Source organism: Eurosta solidaginis, chromosome 3 (genome assembly GCF_040869045.1).
Source record: "Eurosta solidaginis isolate ZX-2024a chromosome 3, ASM4086904v1, whole genome shotgun sequence".
Lineage (NCBI taxonomy): Eukaryota > Metazoa > Arthropoda > Insecta > Diptera > Tephritidae > Eurosta > Eurosta solidaginis.
This window is the reverse complement of record NC_090321.1, coordinates 8,884,524-8,900,061: the sequence shown is the minus strand read 5'-3', so window position 1 is coordinate 8,900,061 and position 15,538 is coordinate 8,884,524. Positions and strand designations below refer to the sequence as shown.

General features: G+C 40.4%; 2 protein-coding genes across 8 annotated transcripts in view; one reads left to right on the top strand and one right to left on the bottom strand.

The window, feature by feature from the left end:
- Positions 1–15,155, top strand: part of Buffy (BCL2 family apoptosis regulator buffy) — an 83,552-nt gene extending 68,397 nt beyond the window's left edge. For 6 of the 7 annotated variants that reach the window (XM_067770668.1, XM_067770669.1, XM_067770671.1 and 3 more), the window contains 4 exons: positions 13,937–14,175; positions 14,245–14,391; positions 14,456–14,764; positions 14,837–15,155. In XM_067770668.1, coding sequence (XP_067626769.1) covers positions 13,945–14,175; positions 14,245–14,391; positions 14,456–14,764; positions 14,837–15,001 — 852 coding nt within the window. In that variant the 5' untranslated portion in view covers positions 13,937–13,944 and the 3' untranslated portion in view covers positions 15,002–15,155. Of the gene's footprint in view, positions 1–9,362; positions 9,678–13,936; positions 14,176–14,244; positions 14,392–14,455; positions 14,765–14,836 lie in introns of those variants that run through there. The other variant, XM_067770670.1, reaches the window with a different exon arrangement.
- Positions 1,881–9,295, bottom strand: LOC137243229 (uncharacterized). The gene is made up of 4 exons (XM_067770658.1): positions 7,755–9,295; positions 2,951–3,604; positions 2,727–2,899; positions 1,881–2,655 (listed from the first exon to the last, which is right to left on the bottom strand). Exons 1-4 carry the CDS (start codon positions 8,165–8,167, stop codon positions 2,009–2,011), a joined length of 1,887 nt encoding a protein of 628 aa, XP_067626759.1. The 5' UTR covers positions 8,168–9,295; the 3' UTR covers positions 1,881–2,008.
- Positions 15,156–15,538: the final 383 nt, after the last annotated feature.

Below are 15,538 nucleotides of genomic sequence, written 5' to 3'. Positions count from 1 at the left end.
ATGATTTGGGTTTGCGACCTGGCAACATGGCGCGATGAAACCCGTCGGGGGTTGCCGTCGCGGAGACCAGAACATCTAGGAAAGTGGCACCACCCAAGGCAGGAGCTACATTGGGCGGCTGTCGCAAACCTATATATTCTGTGCTGGCAGACGGTGCAAACGGAGGTAGGGACTAAGAGTCTGTTTCCCTGACCTGCACGATTGCTGCCGGAAAAGAGGGGAGGAGACGGGGGCAGGGGCTGATGCTCAGCATTGCTACCAACTGTACTACGAAGATAGTAGTTATGAGTGGTATCAGCTGTTTGAGTTGTTGGCGCCGTGGGGCGCGAGCAGCAGCGGGTACTTATTTTGGATTGCTGAGCAGCGGGGCTGTTGGAAGGTAGTGGGGGGCGCTTAGGGGTAGACTACGAGACGCCCTTGGGCGTGAACAGCAAGGAGCCACGAAAGATTTATAAAAGTTACGTGTACGTCGGGTTTTGGGATCAAGCCCAGAACAACCTGTCCGATGCAACCATCCCTTGCACGAGACATACTGAACAGAGTATGACCGTCCTAAAAAGATTCTTTTCCGGCAGATGCAGCAAAACAATTTCTCAGGACCGGGGTCAGGAGACGGACCCGGATTGGATTCGATGCCTTCCCGGAGTAAGAGTATATGGAGCAGTCCTGCTGCAAGGAGCTGCTGGGAGGATGACAATTTGTCGGAGGGAAAAATCCCGAGTCGCTCCGGTACATAGAACCGACTGCCTTGGGAAGCGTGGACTCGAGCTCTTTAGTTGTGATAGATGCCAATAATTGGGAGTCTCATGCACTTAGTATGTACTCCTATCAGGCATTGTTATGTTAATACAAATATGGTAGAAATGATTAAGGTCAGTTAGAAATTTGGTCTGACTCTAATTGATGCGGATATCTGAGATGTGGCTCCGTATATTAATGTAGATTACCTACTTCAGACACAAGCCAGTACATGTGCATATGAAAAGAGAAGGCCATCTTCTTTGACAGGTGCACTCAGACCTGTTCAGTGAATGGATGTTGAAAGCCTGTGGTGCCAGAAAAATTGAACCGCAGTAATGAAATGAGCTTTCCAGCCATTGGAGCTGGCTTCCACTACAGGGTCTTATCCAAATTACATCAATGAAAACCCCAGCGGGTTAGCGGTAGATATGCCTGCCGTAAGAGGCGACTAAAATACCGGATTGAAGGGGTTTGTGTAGTGCAGCCCTTTCAGGTTGCCAGCGCAATACATAGCTTCTCCAAACCCAATTGTCAACTTCCCCTATCCTTGGCGAATCAGCCGAGGCTCTGGCGACCCCGAAATTCTCATGGATCTAGGGAGTGGGAGGGCGGGATGGCCTAGAAGGTCGCATGTGGTCATAACAAATCGTTCCCGAGATGGTCGGGCTTGGTACCGGAACGTACCGGATCTGCATCCGGCAAAGGAACATCAACTCGATAACACTCCCAAAGGCCTTTGGGGAGTGTCCTTATCGCTACAACCACAACAACAACATAATGTGATAATAATAAAAGGTCTAGTTACAACAGGTCCCGCAAACTTATTACGTTAACATTTTTAGGGAAGTGGCCCAGCAACCGACCTATTCGAAAAAAGTGTATTTATGGCTCAAGAGGGAGTGCGAGAAGGAAGCGTGAGAGAGAGAAAGAGGGAGAGAGAGTGAAGGGGAGGTAGAGAGTGAGGAAGAGAGAGAAGATAGGGATGTAAGTGGAAAAAGGTAGGGTAGAGCATCCTAATGAATAAAACCCGCCTGATAATCGATATATGGACAGTTGTTACCACTAATGGTTCAGAAAAACTTCGCCCATCATTCATACATCGAAACTATCAAATTTATGAAGTTTATTATGTACTCAACAGTTTATATGCAAGGACTATTAAACTAACCTAAAACATTTAACTATTAAGTAATAGAAATACTTAAACAATTGTTCAAACGATTTCAAGCTCGACAGACCTCACTGGTTAAACTAAGTATCTAAACTATTATTTCGTCAGCTTCAGCGCGGCAAAAATACCTAGGCAGGTCAACAGCAACACAAATCCCACAGAACCAACTATTTTAATTGCGCTCATCTCCACAAAGAACCCGCGATGTTTTTCTACACCCGAAGACGAACGAACTCTTGCAATTGAATCACTACCGTCAGTATTTCCATTTGTATCACTTCCTTTCTCCGTATTCTCTACCTCTCCGCCTTCTTTTGGCATGATGACTCTAAATGCAATTCGTGATATCTCCGATACTTCATTCATATTTGAAACGCTTGACTCATTTGTCACGCTTGTCTCATTTGCCATATTACTCACATTAGTGCCGCGTTTGCGACGCCACAAATTGCCTGACACGTTACAATTGCTAGCATCTAATTGACAATCATGTTCCTCGAGACAAGCAGTAAGGCGCATGGAGAGCACAAGCTCGTCTCCGCTACGCATACCTTGAAACATTACAGCTTTGAAAGCCAAACGATGCCCAAGTGGAGGATCGTAGCTCGGCATTTGTGAACAAACACTTTGCATAGAGGGATTCAGGCAACCGTGTGAGGTAATGAGTGCGACGTTATTGAGCAATTCTCCAGTTGGAGCAATGCGTTGGACATGCACATCTGTTAATTTGGTATAGTTCCAACCTGTAAAAAATTGAAGAGAGATGTTATTTAGATTTTCTTCCGAATTGATTAATTACTAACGAACAACTAACCATCGCCAGCGATAACATGCGCACGCAACAACAACTCCTCGCCTAGTAGTACAGCACTATGCGCATCTAATTGACGCGTAAACCCATTTGCTGTGCGACGCAATAACTCCACGTGCGTGCGTAGCGGTAATTGTGTACCGCCGTGCGCGTATGTGCCGAGACTGCGCGCTTGCCTGTAAATGCAAAAAAATAAAATATTATAAAAATCACGTTCATCTACTTACATCTCATTGGATACGCTCATTTTAAGCGCATGTGTCTTTACCGCTACCCGCTCCTGTGTCTTGCAATGTAAAGTGAGTATTCCATCCGCGCTCGTACGCATACCACGTATGCTAGGAAATCGTAAGCGTAGACACAAATCTTTACCGCAATCATGCACACCACACTTTTCAAAATCATCCTCTTCTATATCAGCCACAATGAAGCTGCGCGCTAATTTCAATTCACAGCGCTTATCATTCGAATCGTTGTCGACGGTAGGCGTTGCGCCAAGAAAGTTGTCCACTTTGAGTATAGCACGAAAATAACCGCCACTATGTTGCATGCAACGCATTTCTTGAATGCGTAATCTCAGATTGTTACCATTCACAGCGCTTTCCAAAGTTCGAGCCTCAGGTGGTAGATAAACAGGCGCTGGAGTCGATGGTGGCGCCTGTGTTGGCAGATGGAATGGTGGTCCAGAGGGTATGTTGTAATCATATCCTTGTTCGCCGCCAGGCCTTGGTGGGTTTAGCAGAACTGGGTGGTTGTTGGCAGGCACAAGCGCAGGTGGATCTATGACTACAATAGGTCTGGAGCGTTCGGTTGTTGTGCTGGATGTGGTTGTTTTGGTTGGCACGAATGTGGATGTTGGGCGTGGATAAAAGTAGCCAGAGCTGGAGAAAAGAAGTAATTAAGTATACAACTATACCAAATGAGTTCGGTTTTTATATACTGAATTTAAAACAAAATTAAAATTTTTTCTTTTCGTTTCGGGTTTTTTAGGGTGTTCAAATATTATTTCCAAATCGTTTAATCTTTAACAAGTAAGGAAGGCTAAGTTCGGGTGTAACCGAATATTACATACTCAGCTTCCAGATTACAGCTTACAAAACTTTTAAATTATCTCTGTTCGGTGCCACGCACATTGTCCAAAATTTTACTAATTTTCTATTCGGCGTCATAAGGTCAACCGATTTAAAGTTTCATCACTTTATCCGTCTTTAGTAATGAATTATCGCACTTTTTCGGTTTTTCGAAATTTTCGATATCGAAAAAGTGGGCGTGGTTATATTCCGATTTCGTTCATTTTAAATAGCGATCTGAGATGAGTGCCCAGGAATCTACATACCAAATTTCATTACGATACCTCAAAATTTATTAAAGTTATCGTGTTTACCGACGGACGGACGGACGGACATGGCTAAATAAATTTATCTTTTCGCCCAGATCATTTTGATATATAGAAATCTATATATATCTCCATTAGTTTATGCCGTTACGGGGTATCGTTATGCGAACAAAATTAATATACTTTGTGAGCTCTGCTCAGCTGAGTATAAACAAGTAAGGAAGGTTAAGTTTGGGTGTAACCGAACATTATATACTCAGTTGAGAGCTATGGTGGCAACATAAGGGAAAATAACCATGTAGGAAAATGAACCGAGAGAAACCCCGGAATGTGTTTGTATGACATGTGTATCAAATGAAAGGCATTAAAGAGTATTTTATGAGGGAGTTGGCCATAGTTTTATAGGTGGACGCCATTTAGGGATATCGCCATAAAGATGGATCAGGGTTGACTCTAGAATTTGTTGGTACAATATGGGTATCAAATGAAAGGTGTTAATGAGTATTTTAAAAGGGAGTAATCCTTAGTTCCATAGGTGGACGCCTTTTCGAGATATCTCCATAAAGGTGGACCAGGGGTGACCCTAGAATTTGTTTGTACGATATGGGTATCAAACGAAAGGTGTTAATGGGTATTTTAAAAGGGAGTGGGCCTTAGTTTTATAGGTGGACGCCTTTTCGAGGTATCGCCATAAAGGTGGACCAGGGGTGACTCTAGAATATGTTTGTACGATATGGGTATCAAATGAAAGGTTTTAATTAGTATTTTAAAAGGGAGTAATCCTTAGTTCCATAGGTGGACGCCGTTTCGAGATATCTCCATAAAGGTGGACCAGGGGTGACCCTAGGATTTGTTTGTACAATATGGGTATCAAAAGAAAGGTGTTAATGAGTATTTTAAAAGGGAGTGATCCTTAGTTCCATAGGTGGACGCCGTTTCGAGATATCTCCATAAAGGTGGACCAGGGGTGACCCTAAAATTTGTTTGTACAATATGGGTATCAAAAGAAAGGTGTTAATGAGTATTTTAAAAGGGAGTGATCCTTAGTTCCATAGGTGGACGCCGTTTCGAGATATCGCCATAAAGGTGGGCCAGGGGTGACCCTAGAATTGGTTTGTACGATATGGGTATCAAATTAAAGGTATTAATGAGGGTTTTAAAAGGGAGTGGTAGTAGTTGTATAGGTGGTCGCCTTTTCGAGATGTCGCCATAAAGGTGGACCAGGGGTGACTCTAGAATGCGTTTATACAATATGGGTATCAAACGAAAGGTGTTAATGGGTATTTTAAAAGGGAGTGGGCCTTAGTTTTATAGGTGGACGCCTTTTCGAGGTATCGCCATAAAGGTGGACCAGGGGTGACTCTAGAATATGTTTGTACGATATGGGTATCAAATGAAAGGTTTTAATTAGTATTTTAAAAGGGAGTAATCCTTAGTTCCATAGGTGGACGCCGTTTCGAGATATCGCCATAAAGGTGGGCCAGGGGTGACCCTAGAATTGGTTTGTACGATATGGGTATCAAATTAAAGGTATTAATGAGGGTTTTAAAAGGGAGTGGTGGTAGTTGTATAGGTGGTCGCCTTTTCGAGATATCGCCATAAAGGTGGACCAGGGGTCACTCTAGAATACGTTTGTACAATATGGGTATCAAACGAAAGGTGTTAATGAGTATTTTAAAAGGGAGCGGGTCTATAGGTGGACGCCGTTCCGAAAAATCGCCATAAAGGTGGACCAGGGGTGACTCTAGAATGTGTTTGAACGATATGGGTATCAAATTAAAGGTATTAATGAGGGTTTTAAAAGGGATTGGTGGTAGTTGTATAGGTTGTCGCCTTTTCGAGATATCGCCATAAAGGTGGACCAGAGGTGACTCTAGAATACGTTTGTATAATATGGGTATCAAATTAAAGGTATTAATGAGGGTTTTAAAAGGGAGTGATGGTAGTTGTATAGGTGGTCGCCTTTTCGAGATATCGCCATAAACGTGGACCAGGGGTGACTCTATAATACGTTTGTACAATATGGGTATCAAACGAAAGGTGTTAATGAGTATTTTTAAAAGGGAGTGGGCCTTCGTTCTATAGGTGGTCGCCTTTTCGAGATATCGCCATAAAGGTGGACCAGGGGTGACTCTAGAATACGTTTGTATAATATGGGTATCAAATGAAAGGTGTTAATAAGTATTTTAAAAGGGCGTTGGGCTTAGTTCTATAGGTGGACGCCTTTTCGAGATATCGCCATAAGGGTGGACCAGGGGTGACTCCAGAATGTATTTGTACGATATTGATATCAAATTAAAGGTATTAATGAGAGTTTTAAAAGGGAAAGGTGGTAGTTGAATATGTGAAGGCATTTTCCAGATATCGACCAAAATGTGGACCAGGGTGACCCAGAACATCATCTGTTGGATACCGCTAATTTATTTATAAATGTAATACCTGCCAAGATTTCAAGGGTTTTTTATTTCGCCCTGCAGAACTTTTTCATTTTCTTCTACTTAATATGGTAAGTGTCACAACCATTTTACAAAGTTTTTTCTAAAGTTATATTTCGCGTCAATAAACCAATCCAATTACCATGTTTCATCCTTTTTTTCGTATTTGGTATAGAATTTTGGCATTTTTTTCATTTTTCGTAATTTTCGATATCGAAAAAGTGGACGTGGTCATAGTCGGATATCGTTCATTTTTTATACCAAGATAAAGTGAGTACTGTGTATAAAAACTGGGCGTGGCTTCAAACGATTTCGCACATTTTCACAGAAAATAATTAACGTCATAAAATCTATGCCCCTACCAAATTTCAAAAGGATTGGTAAATTTTTGTTCGACTTATGGCATTAAAAGTATCCTAGACAAATTAAGTGAAAAGGGATATTAAATTTTTTGTTAAAATGTTACTTTAAAAAAAAAAATTTTTTTAAAGTGGGCGCGGTCCTTCTCGGATTTTGCTAATTTTTATTAAGCGTACATATAGTAATAGGAGTAACATTCCTGCCAAATTTCATCATGATATCTTCAACGACTGCCAAATTACAGCTTGCAAAACTTTTAAATTACCTTCTTTTAAAAGTGGGCGGTGCCACGCCCATTGTCCAAAATTTTACTAATTTTCTATTCTGCGTCATAAGTTCAACTCACCTACCAAGTTTCATCGCTTTATCTGTCTTTCGTAATGAATTATTGCACTTTTTGGTTTTTCGAAATTTTCGATATCGAAAAAGTGGGCGTGGTTATAGTCCGATATCGTTCATTTTAAATAGCGATCTGAGATGAGTGCTCAGGAATCTACATACCAAATTTCATCAAGATACCTCAAAATTTACTCAAGTTATCGTGTTAACGGACGGACGGACATGTCTCAATCAAATTTTTTTTCGATCCTGATGATTTTGATATATGGAAGTCTATATATATCTCGATTCCTTTATACCTGTACAACCAACCGTTATCCAATCAAACTTAATATACTCTGTGAGCTCTGCTCAACTGAGTATAAAAATATTAATTTCCTACAGAGCTAATTTTATAATGCATCCCATCATATTGGATAGGAATAAACTAAGTAGAAAACAATACTTAACGAATTATGTAAGCTCGTGGCTTAGCTCAGCAGACAAATTAACATGCGACTCGAAGTTCGTTAAAGAAAGAGGTGATGAGATCACTTCATTCACACAACACACTATACTCACCCAAAACTTGGTTGACTTGATGCATCATAATTAGGTCGCTCCTCCTCGGGTGTCAGGTACTGGTTTTGTAGTGGTATAAAGTTAATCCGACCACTACCCCGGCCACTTTTAGCACTACGATTCTCGACAATCTCTGGCAACGTATATTCGGTGCCTGATGAAGGCACAGTAGGCGCTACCGGCGAATGCGTGGATGATGCAATGGACACAGGATTGGGTGAATCCACAGTCTGCGACGGTGCATACAAACTAGGAAATAACGGTTGTTGCGGCGCTAAAGCGACTGGATACTGGTATAAGTTACTTTGATGTGAATAGTCAATCAAGTTATTAGCCAGAAGATGTGACACGTCCGCTTGCACCAGCGCACAAATCGAAAGTGTGAAAATAGTGCAGTGTACGTTTGAAATCATTTTGCGCTGCTTGACTTCTGGTTAACTAATGAGTTAGGTTTGTGTCACATGGTTTTTATAAGCAAATCCAAAATCCAAATGGATTAGTGAAATTTTCGAAAATTTATAACCACGATTGGCATTTTTTGGTTGTATTTTTGGTTTTTCGTAATTGTCGCGATTCTAATTTTTGTTTGTAAAAATTTACTTTCATTTACAATTTACGCACAAAACGTGGCTGAGAATGACATGCAGTGGTGGTGGTGAGTGCACGATTTTTGAGTTACATGGCGTAAGCGAATCTTTGTTCGGAAGTTTTGTGTTGGTTAACGTATTTAGCGCTTTCATTCAGCACGATTTTTTTATTTTATAGTTTTTGAGTCTTGTGAGTGCTGCGAATTGTTAAGCAAGGTTAGTTCTTTCCTTTTGAATTGGGGTTTAACAGCCCACATCATTATGAGCAAGTTTAATAAAACTTTGCATACTTTCTGGGTGGGTTGCAGCGTTTTCATTCGCTTAACATGGCCTAGCTAGCAGGGCCGCTGACTATTGTTCGCTGAGCTATGCGGATGTCTGGGAACAGCTCGTACAGTTCATCATTTAACCTCCTTCCATACTCAATAACAGTCAGTGTGCAAAGTAAGCCATTGACCAATGAACATAGATAGCGTTTCTTTCATTTCAATACTGAGGTACCGTAACATGCAAATAAACGAAAAGACCAAACAAGGAACCTATTCTTATTAGCTTCGTCCTTCGCCGGGAACTGTATTATGTCACAGCTGCATTCTTCCGTGAACGAACGGTGTAACACCTGCTGTGCGATTTTTCAACACACTGCCGTAGTAGAACACAATTTTCTGGAAAACTCGTTTAAGTTTTAGCGGATACGAGTCAGGGAAACTCGCCAAATGTCGCCTTGTCTGCACCGCCTTAGGCCAGGGACTTAGTTTTGCCTTTCAATGGAAATGGTTTTTTTGTGGCTTGGGATGAGAACTCTGCTTTTAGATGGCAATCATGACAACGTGGGACAGCCGATCGGTAGTGCTTTTCGAAATCTGCCACGGTGGCGAGGAAAGGAAAAAAAGGAGATGATGGTCTTATGATAAAAAATGAATTTTGGCTCCATGTCCTCCTTTTAACGCGGAGTTCTGCAACAACCTGTATCTTTGCGTCAAACCCATCAGATAAGGCATGCTTAAATATTGTGACGAATGTTAGCATCACTAATAAAATAATCACGCAACATTAAAACAAAAACATGAAGCAGCCATTCGTATATACGTAAAAAAATCAACCATCAATTACACACATACATACAAGGCAACGAAGAGCTACTCACAAATACAGGTAGTCATCAGCAGTAGCTACTCACCCATACACACGCATATGGCTATAAGAGAAACATAAACTACAAATAGGTATACATGTATGCAAGGGATATAAGTGGTCTGTAATAAAGTTTCGCGAAATTACTAGACCTTATGAGAAATGGATGAACGAGAAAACTGAGAGTATAAAACAGCGCAAGGTGAGGAATCAGTAAACACTTTGATTTAAACATGCTATCAGTTGCGAAGTATAATTGTACTACTCCCAAAGTAATCTTATAAATACCATTTTGCAATACAGAATATTGGAGTTATTTATTCGATAGTTCAGCGTTACGAACGTTAGCAGAAGGTTTGCAAATGAGCGGAATTTCTCTAAATTCGTTACAATATTATACTCCGCAAATACTACAAAAAAATCATTGCCGACCAGAAGAGACAATAGGGTGACTCATGTAACCTTATAAAGTGTGTAAACGTATAAATTTATCTAGTGCGTAAACGAGCTGTCAAATTTTGTATGCAAAATCATTTACATAATTTGTATAAATTTACGCGCACATTTCATTGTGTAAACGCGGTAAACTCAAAGGAATGCAACCTTGCAGACATAACAGCAGGCATTTTCATCAGAAATCTCCAACATCAGCAAGTAAAGACGTTTTAGTTTTGATTTTTCACTTAATCTTGGCATTTTTTAATTTGTATAACAATCAAAAAAATTTTTTTTGGTAATAATACAGCTAATAAACAATCAAGTTTATCAAAAATATTACTAGGTGCGTTCATATAACAGCGAGGGTAAATGGATATAATTTTACACCTTATAAGTTTATATGCTTTCATGAGTCCCCCTAATGGTTATACCTTTGCAATTGTGTTGATCATGAGCAAAACTATTGAGGCTTGCTACTGAACATCACCTAATTATGCCTTTTGTCGAGTATTTAATTGGACATTTTCCGAACTTAAATACTTGTCATAATGACAATATTAGTACATTCCACAAAGCTTGTGTGCGACACAAAAGCAAAGCGCATTGCACAACTGGTAAATCAGAAACAATGCAAAAAAGTAAAAAAAAGGGACAATTGGATTTTTTGTTGCCTTTATATCCAGCTCGTTGTGCCCAAGCCTGAGTAAAGGGCCAATTAATGGTGACTTATAACCATAAAACCTTAAAACCATAACCAGATAAAACAGCTGATCGAACCTACCTTATGGAAATCAATGTAATCGATTAATGGTGCAATACCATAACGCTAACGCCATAACCATACCATAGCCAACCAATTGGTTTTTGGTTTTTCGCCATAACCATAACCTAAATATATTTGAGTTGGTGAATTTAATAACCTTTTGTAGATTTTATTCATTGTTTTGGATACATTATGATTAAGAGACTTATTTTTTGTGGAATATATTTGTAATTTTTTGCGTTTTCTTAATTTTTATGAAATTTTCACGATTTCTAGGTTAAGGCACCATTAATCGATCACATGGGAGATGGTTATGGATATGGGTATGGTTACGACTATGGCGTTAGGATTAAGGAAGTTTAGCTGGCCCTTAAAACGTATACAACTTGAGCTGTGGCGCCCCTTTTTTGGTGGCGCTGTTCGAGAAATTATTGTGCATTGATTGTTGTAAGACGAAAATGGCCAGTGAGTGAATGTTAGCTCGTTACAGTGCCTATGACAGACAGTCAGTAGCTGTGATGCGCGTGCGGCACAGCTGGTGGCATGCAACAATTGCAATGTAACGTTTGTGACAGCGATGGACTGTGATTTGCCCTCAATGGGTGTGTGCGTGTTTTGGATGATGCCATTTTGAGCTTCGATGTTACTCCGTCTCAGAGGAGCATCTTTTGCAGTTATTTAAGCCTTTAACAGTACACATGGTATGATGCATTGTGTTCGTGGCATCGTTACCGTATGTAAGAGAGCTGTCACTGGTTTGTTGTTGTCACAATATGTAAGCCAGATGTCATCAACGCAAAAATGATTTGTTTGGTATGTTGTAGTGACAATATGTTGGTGCTGTTTTGGGATGTGAACGTTCAAGAAAAATAAGCGAAATGACTTGCCTATGTGAACATCCTTATTGCGAAGTTTAGGCTAAGTTCGCATGAAAGGGTGGAGGTTCCATGTGCAAGAATGTCAAGTTACAGATTTTACGAAAATTTCTTAATCACTAAGTGGAATATTTAGATGGCATCTTGTGAATGGTTACTAAACTCCTGGGTGTCAATTTGGTTTTCATGACATCCTAATCCCCGGAAATGGTCGGAAAGCGACATCGTTCCGGTTATAGTGGTCGGCTATAGCCGGGCTGGATATGTGAAGTATTTTCCCTTGGGATTAAAAATTTTTATCATTTAAAAATAGCCATCTAATCTTCTCTGTACACCGTCCATTATTCCGCGCCATGCATCAGGACAAGTAGCGACTTGTAGATTGTGATTTTTGTTCCCCGAGAGTAGACTATTGTTTTCAATTGCCTACTAAGACGAAGTCTTTCACAGTTTCGAATTTATATCAGTTAATAGTGACGCGACTACCAAGGCGAAAATGCGCCAATTCTTTCTTGGATGACAGCAAGTACTTGGTCTTGTTCTAATTTACTGCAAGACCCACTTTTTGTTGCATTTTTATCTAATCCAGAAAAGGTAGAACTCACGGCACGTTTGTTAAGGCCAATGATATCAATACCACCAGCATAGGTCATTAATTTTAGGCTCTTATAATAGAGGTTTAGTTCTGCTGCTGGAATTATCGTCTCCAGCATTAGGTTAAAGAAATGGCACGAAAGAAAGTCGCCTTATCTGATGACTTTGTTGGTTACGAATGGCTCGGAGAGAGTCTTATCAATCCTTCAGTAGTTGTTGGTGTAGCTCAATATAATTGGCAGAGCCTTGTTCACTCTGAGAGAACTTAAGTTCTGGAGCAGCAGCATACAAGCAACTTATTTTCGGGCTGTCAAAAGCTGCTTGGCGAATCTCATCTCGTGAGTTGGGTCGATAATAAATTTACCAGGTCTGAAACCGCACCCGCATGGTCTAATCAGTTCGCTGACTATGTGATTCAGTATTTCCACAGTACGCTAGATTGAACCTTATGCGCGGTTTGCGGGTAGTCAATCTGTAGGCTCGCGCTCATCCGATCATATTTTGCTTCCTTCTTCGCGTCACGATAACACTCCAGTATACCTCGCGTTGTCGCGCCCGTACGGAGCGTATACCCATTAGCAGCGTCTCTTTTACCCGAGGTAGCGAGACATATCACATCGTGCCAGTTGTTTTTGCGGGCTTGCTGGAAACCCATGGTGTTAGCAGCAGCGATACGTAATGAGTGAGGAATATGCTCCCACTGCTCGGTCACATCGTCAGATCGAACTCTGTCCTCAGTGAGCGGATTTTCGACGGTAAACTTTCCTTGTGCCACTTTTTCTTTGCTGCTTAGATGTGTGTACAAATCATCACTGCCTTAAGGTAGTTGGCTGAGTCGATATTTGAACACCGCAGAGTGCGCATACCCAAGACACTGGAAATAAGCCTGCCGTCGCTCACTGTTGTTAAAGTCGGCAAACATGACTCTAATATCATAGTGGGGGTATTCCTTTTCTTTCTCGTTTGCCGTGAACGACGGTTCTTGGCGGCGAGGTTTCATTCCCACCGCAAACGCAACACCTTGGCTTCACATTACGCGTTTGTTCATACGGCCACTGTAGTAGAAGTCCTTCTCCTCTTCCCACATACTCTGCCATTCTGTCTTCTTTCTTTTTCTCTTCACCCTTTTCCTTTAACTCTACCACTCCTTCAAAAATGCTGTGGGCAAAAGTGTAATATTCTAGAATTTGTAAAATATATGGCCGATCTGGTCCTCTACCCTGAAAAGAGGATTCCGCACCCCTATTTCTATCAACCGCCGTTGTTTGGTAGAGCGTGCTCCGGCTACCACACCGAAGGACCTGGAAAAGCAACATCGAAAATTTAGAAACAAGTTTTTCTAAGCTAGGTCGCCCCTCGGTAGTGATTTGGCGAACACTACGAGTGTATTTCTGCCATAGGAAGCTTCTCACTAAAAATTCATCTGCCTTGCAAATTCCGTTCGGAGTCGGCATAAAAAATGTATGTCCCGTCCCGCCAATTTGTGGGAAAAACCTAAAGAAGCGCGATGCAAATTGGAAAAGAAGTTCTGTCTAAAATCTCTTCGGAGGTTTTATTTATTATTATCATTTGATCATCATGATCACGGTAATAAGCTACGTATGTACTAAATGCGAATATAAATGCAAATAAAATTTGTAGGACGGCCGCAGATTCTCGGAAAACACACCCAGAAGCTCTTCCTACATTTTATCTAAAAAATTCGAAAGAACTTAGTCTTGCCTATTCTTATTCCCTTGTTTTGTTACATTTATATTAATAGAATGATCACTTTACATTCATTAATTCCAGCATATAAAATGAACAATGACAACTTCGGTTTTCCCACACATAGCGAACGTCTACTGCAGGCGCAGAATCGACGTAAATTCAGTTTTCCAGCTACTCTAAGTTCTACCTCTCTATTGGAGGTCAATCAGAATATCACACGACGTCGTCTCAGTAATGTTAGCGATGTAGTCACACGAAAGTTATCCTATACAATCGGGTGGAAGGCGGCACAAATACCCACACAAGATATCATATCACAGGTATGCATGGACAGAAAATAGATCAAAAGCAGTTCATATATATTTTTGCCATTTCTTTTACTTTGAAAGGGACGTTGCATCTGTGGCCAATACATACGAAGGCGCTTACGACGCTCCGGCTTATTTAACAAGAAATTGGGGTTTCAACACATACGCAGTTTACTCGGCACCTCCTCAATGGATGTGGCACGTGAGGTATTTCCGGCTGTGATGGTGGTACGAATTTTTAACACTATATTTATTTATTTACTTACTTCAACCGCAAATCTTTCATCCACAGCTGGGCGACGAACTGGAGCGCATGCATCCGCGTGTTTACACAGGCGTTGCTCGTCAAATTTGCCGCGCACCAAGCGGTGAATTTCATTCAGCGGAAACAATTACTTTACTTTTAGGTGCGGTGGGACGTGATCTCTTTCGTTCGGATATCACTTGGAGTAAAGTTATATCACTGTTTGCTCTAGCTGGTGGGCTTTCGGTGGACTTTGTACGTCAAGGGCATCCAGAATACGTGCCAAAGTTAGTGGATGGCGTGTCAGAAGTTATAGAAGATGAGTTGGTTTCATGGATCAATGAAAATGGTGGTTGGGTGGGTGTTTTCAGAATATTTATGTAAATACATTGTAAATAATACAAGCATCTTTGTATTTTCTTATTTTAGCTCGGTCTCAACACACACGTACTACCGGTGACAAGCAATTTTAATCCATTGGAATGGACCACAATTATTATCGGCTGTATTTTTGGTTTATTTGTACTTTATATGTTGTTAAGATTTGTATTTTTCTATTTAGTACCCAAAGTTTATCATCGTTTGACGTCGTAGCAAAATTAGCTATAAAGAGTGGTAGTTAAATTTTATTTCAAAAAACTTAGCTTAGTTAAACTTAAGAAAAATAAGTTACATTGCTAAAATATTTGGTAAGTAATTTTGTAATTTAAATAAAAAACATAGCAAAGAAAACGAGTCAAATTAAAAATCGTAACCTCATTTATTAAGAAACTATGATTTCAGCGTATTAAAAAATATGCATCTCAATGACTCGGTTGAATATATAAATACCTGCTTATCACACTGCATGGGTTTATTAACATCAGAACAAGACAGGATAGTGAGGTTGAGAAATAAGTGGTACGATCATGAACTGACCGAAATTAACAAATTAAAAATCCAATTGCACTCACAAGCCAGAAGATCTGGTGAATTTTCGGAATATAATACGGTTGCGAAGTATTATAAGAAACTAATCAAAATTAAAAAAATTAAGTGTATGGAGAAAAATATAGCCTTAAATTCTTCTGATAGGAAATTAATGTGGAAACACCTCAAGCAAGCAGTAAACTTAACTGAGGTGCGTGACAA

Bases quoted from the DNA above. Each gene is read 5' to 3' on its own strand.
- LOC137243229 (XM_067770658.1), bottom strand. From the start codon at position 8,167: ATGATTTCAAACGTACACTGCACTATTTTCACACTTTCGATTTGTGCG. The intron at 3,605-7,754 runs GTGAGTATAGTG...TCTTTTCTCCAG, and splicing joins TCAAGTCAACCAAGTTTTGG to CTCTGGCTACTTTTATCCAC. The intron at 2,900-2,950 runs GTAAGTAGATGA...TTGCATTTACAG, and splicing joins ATGAGCGTATCCAATGAGAT to GCAAGCGCGCAGTCTCGGCA.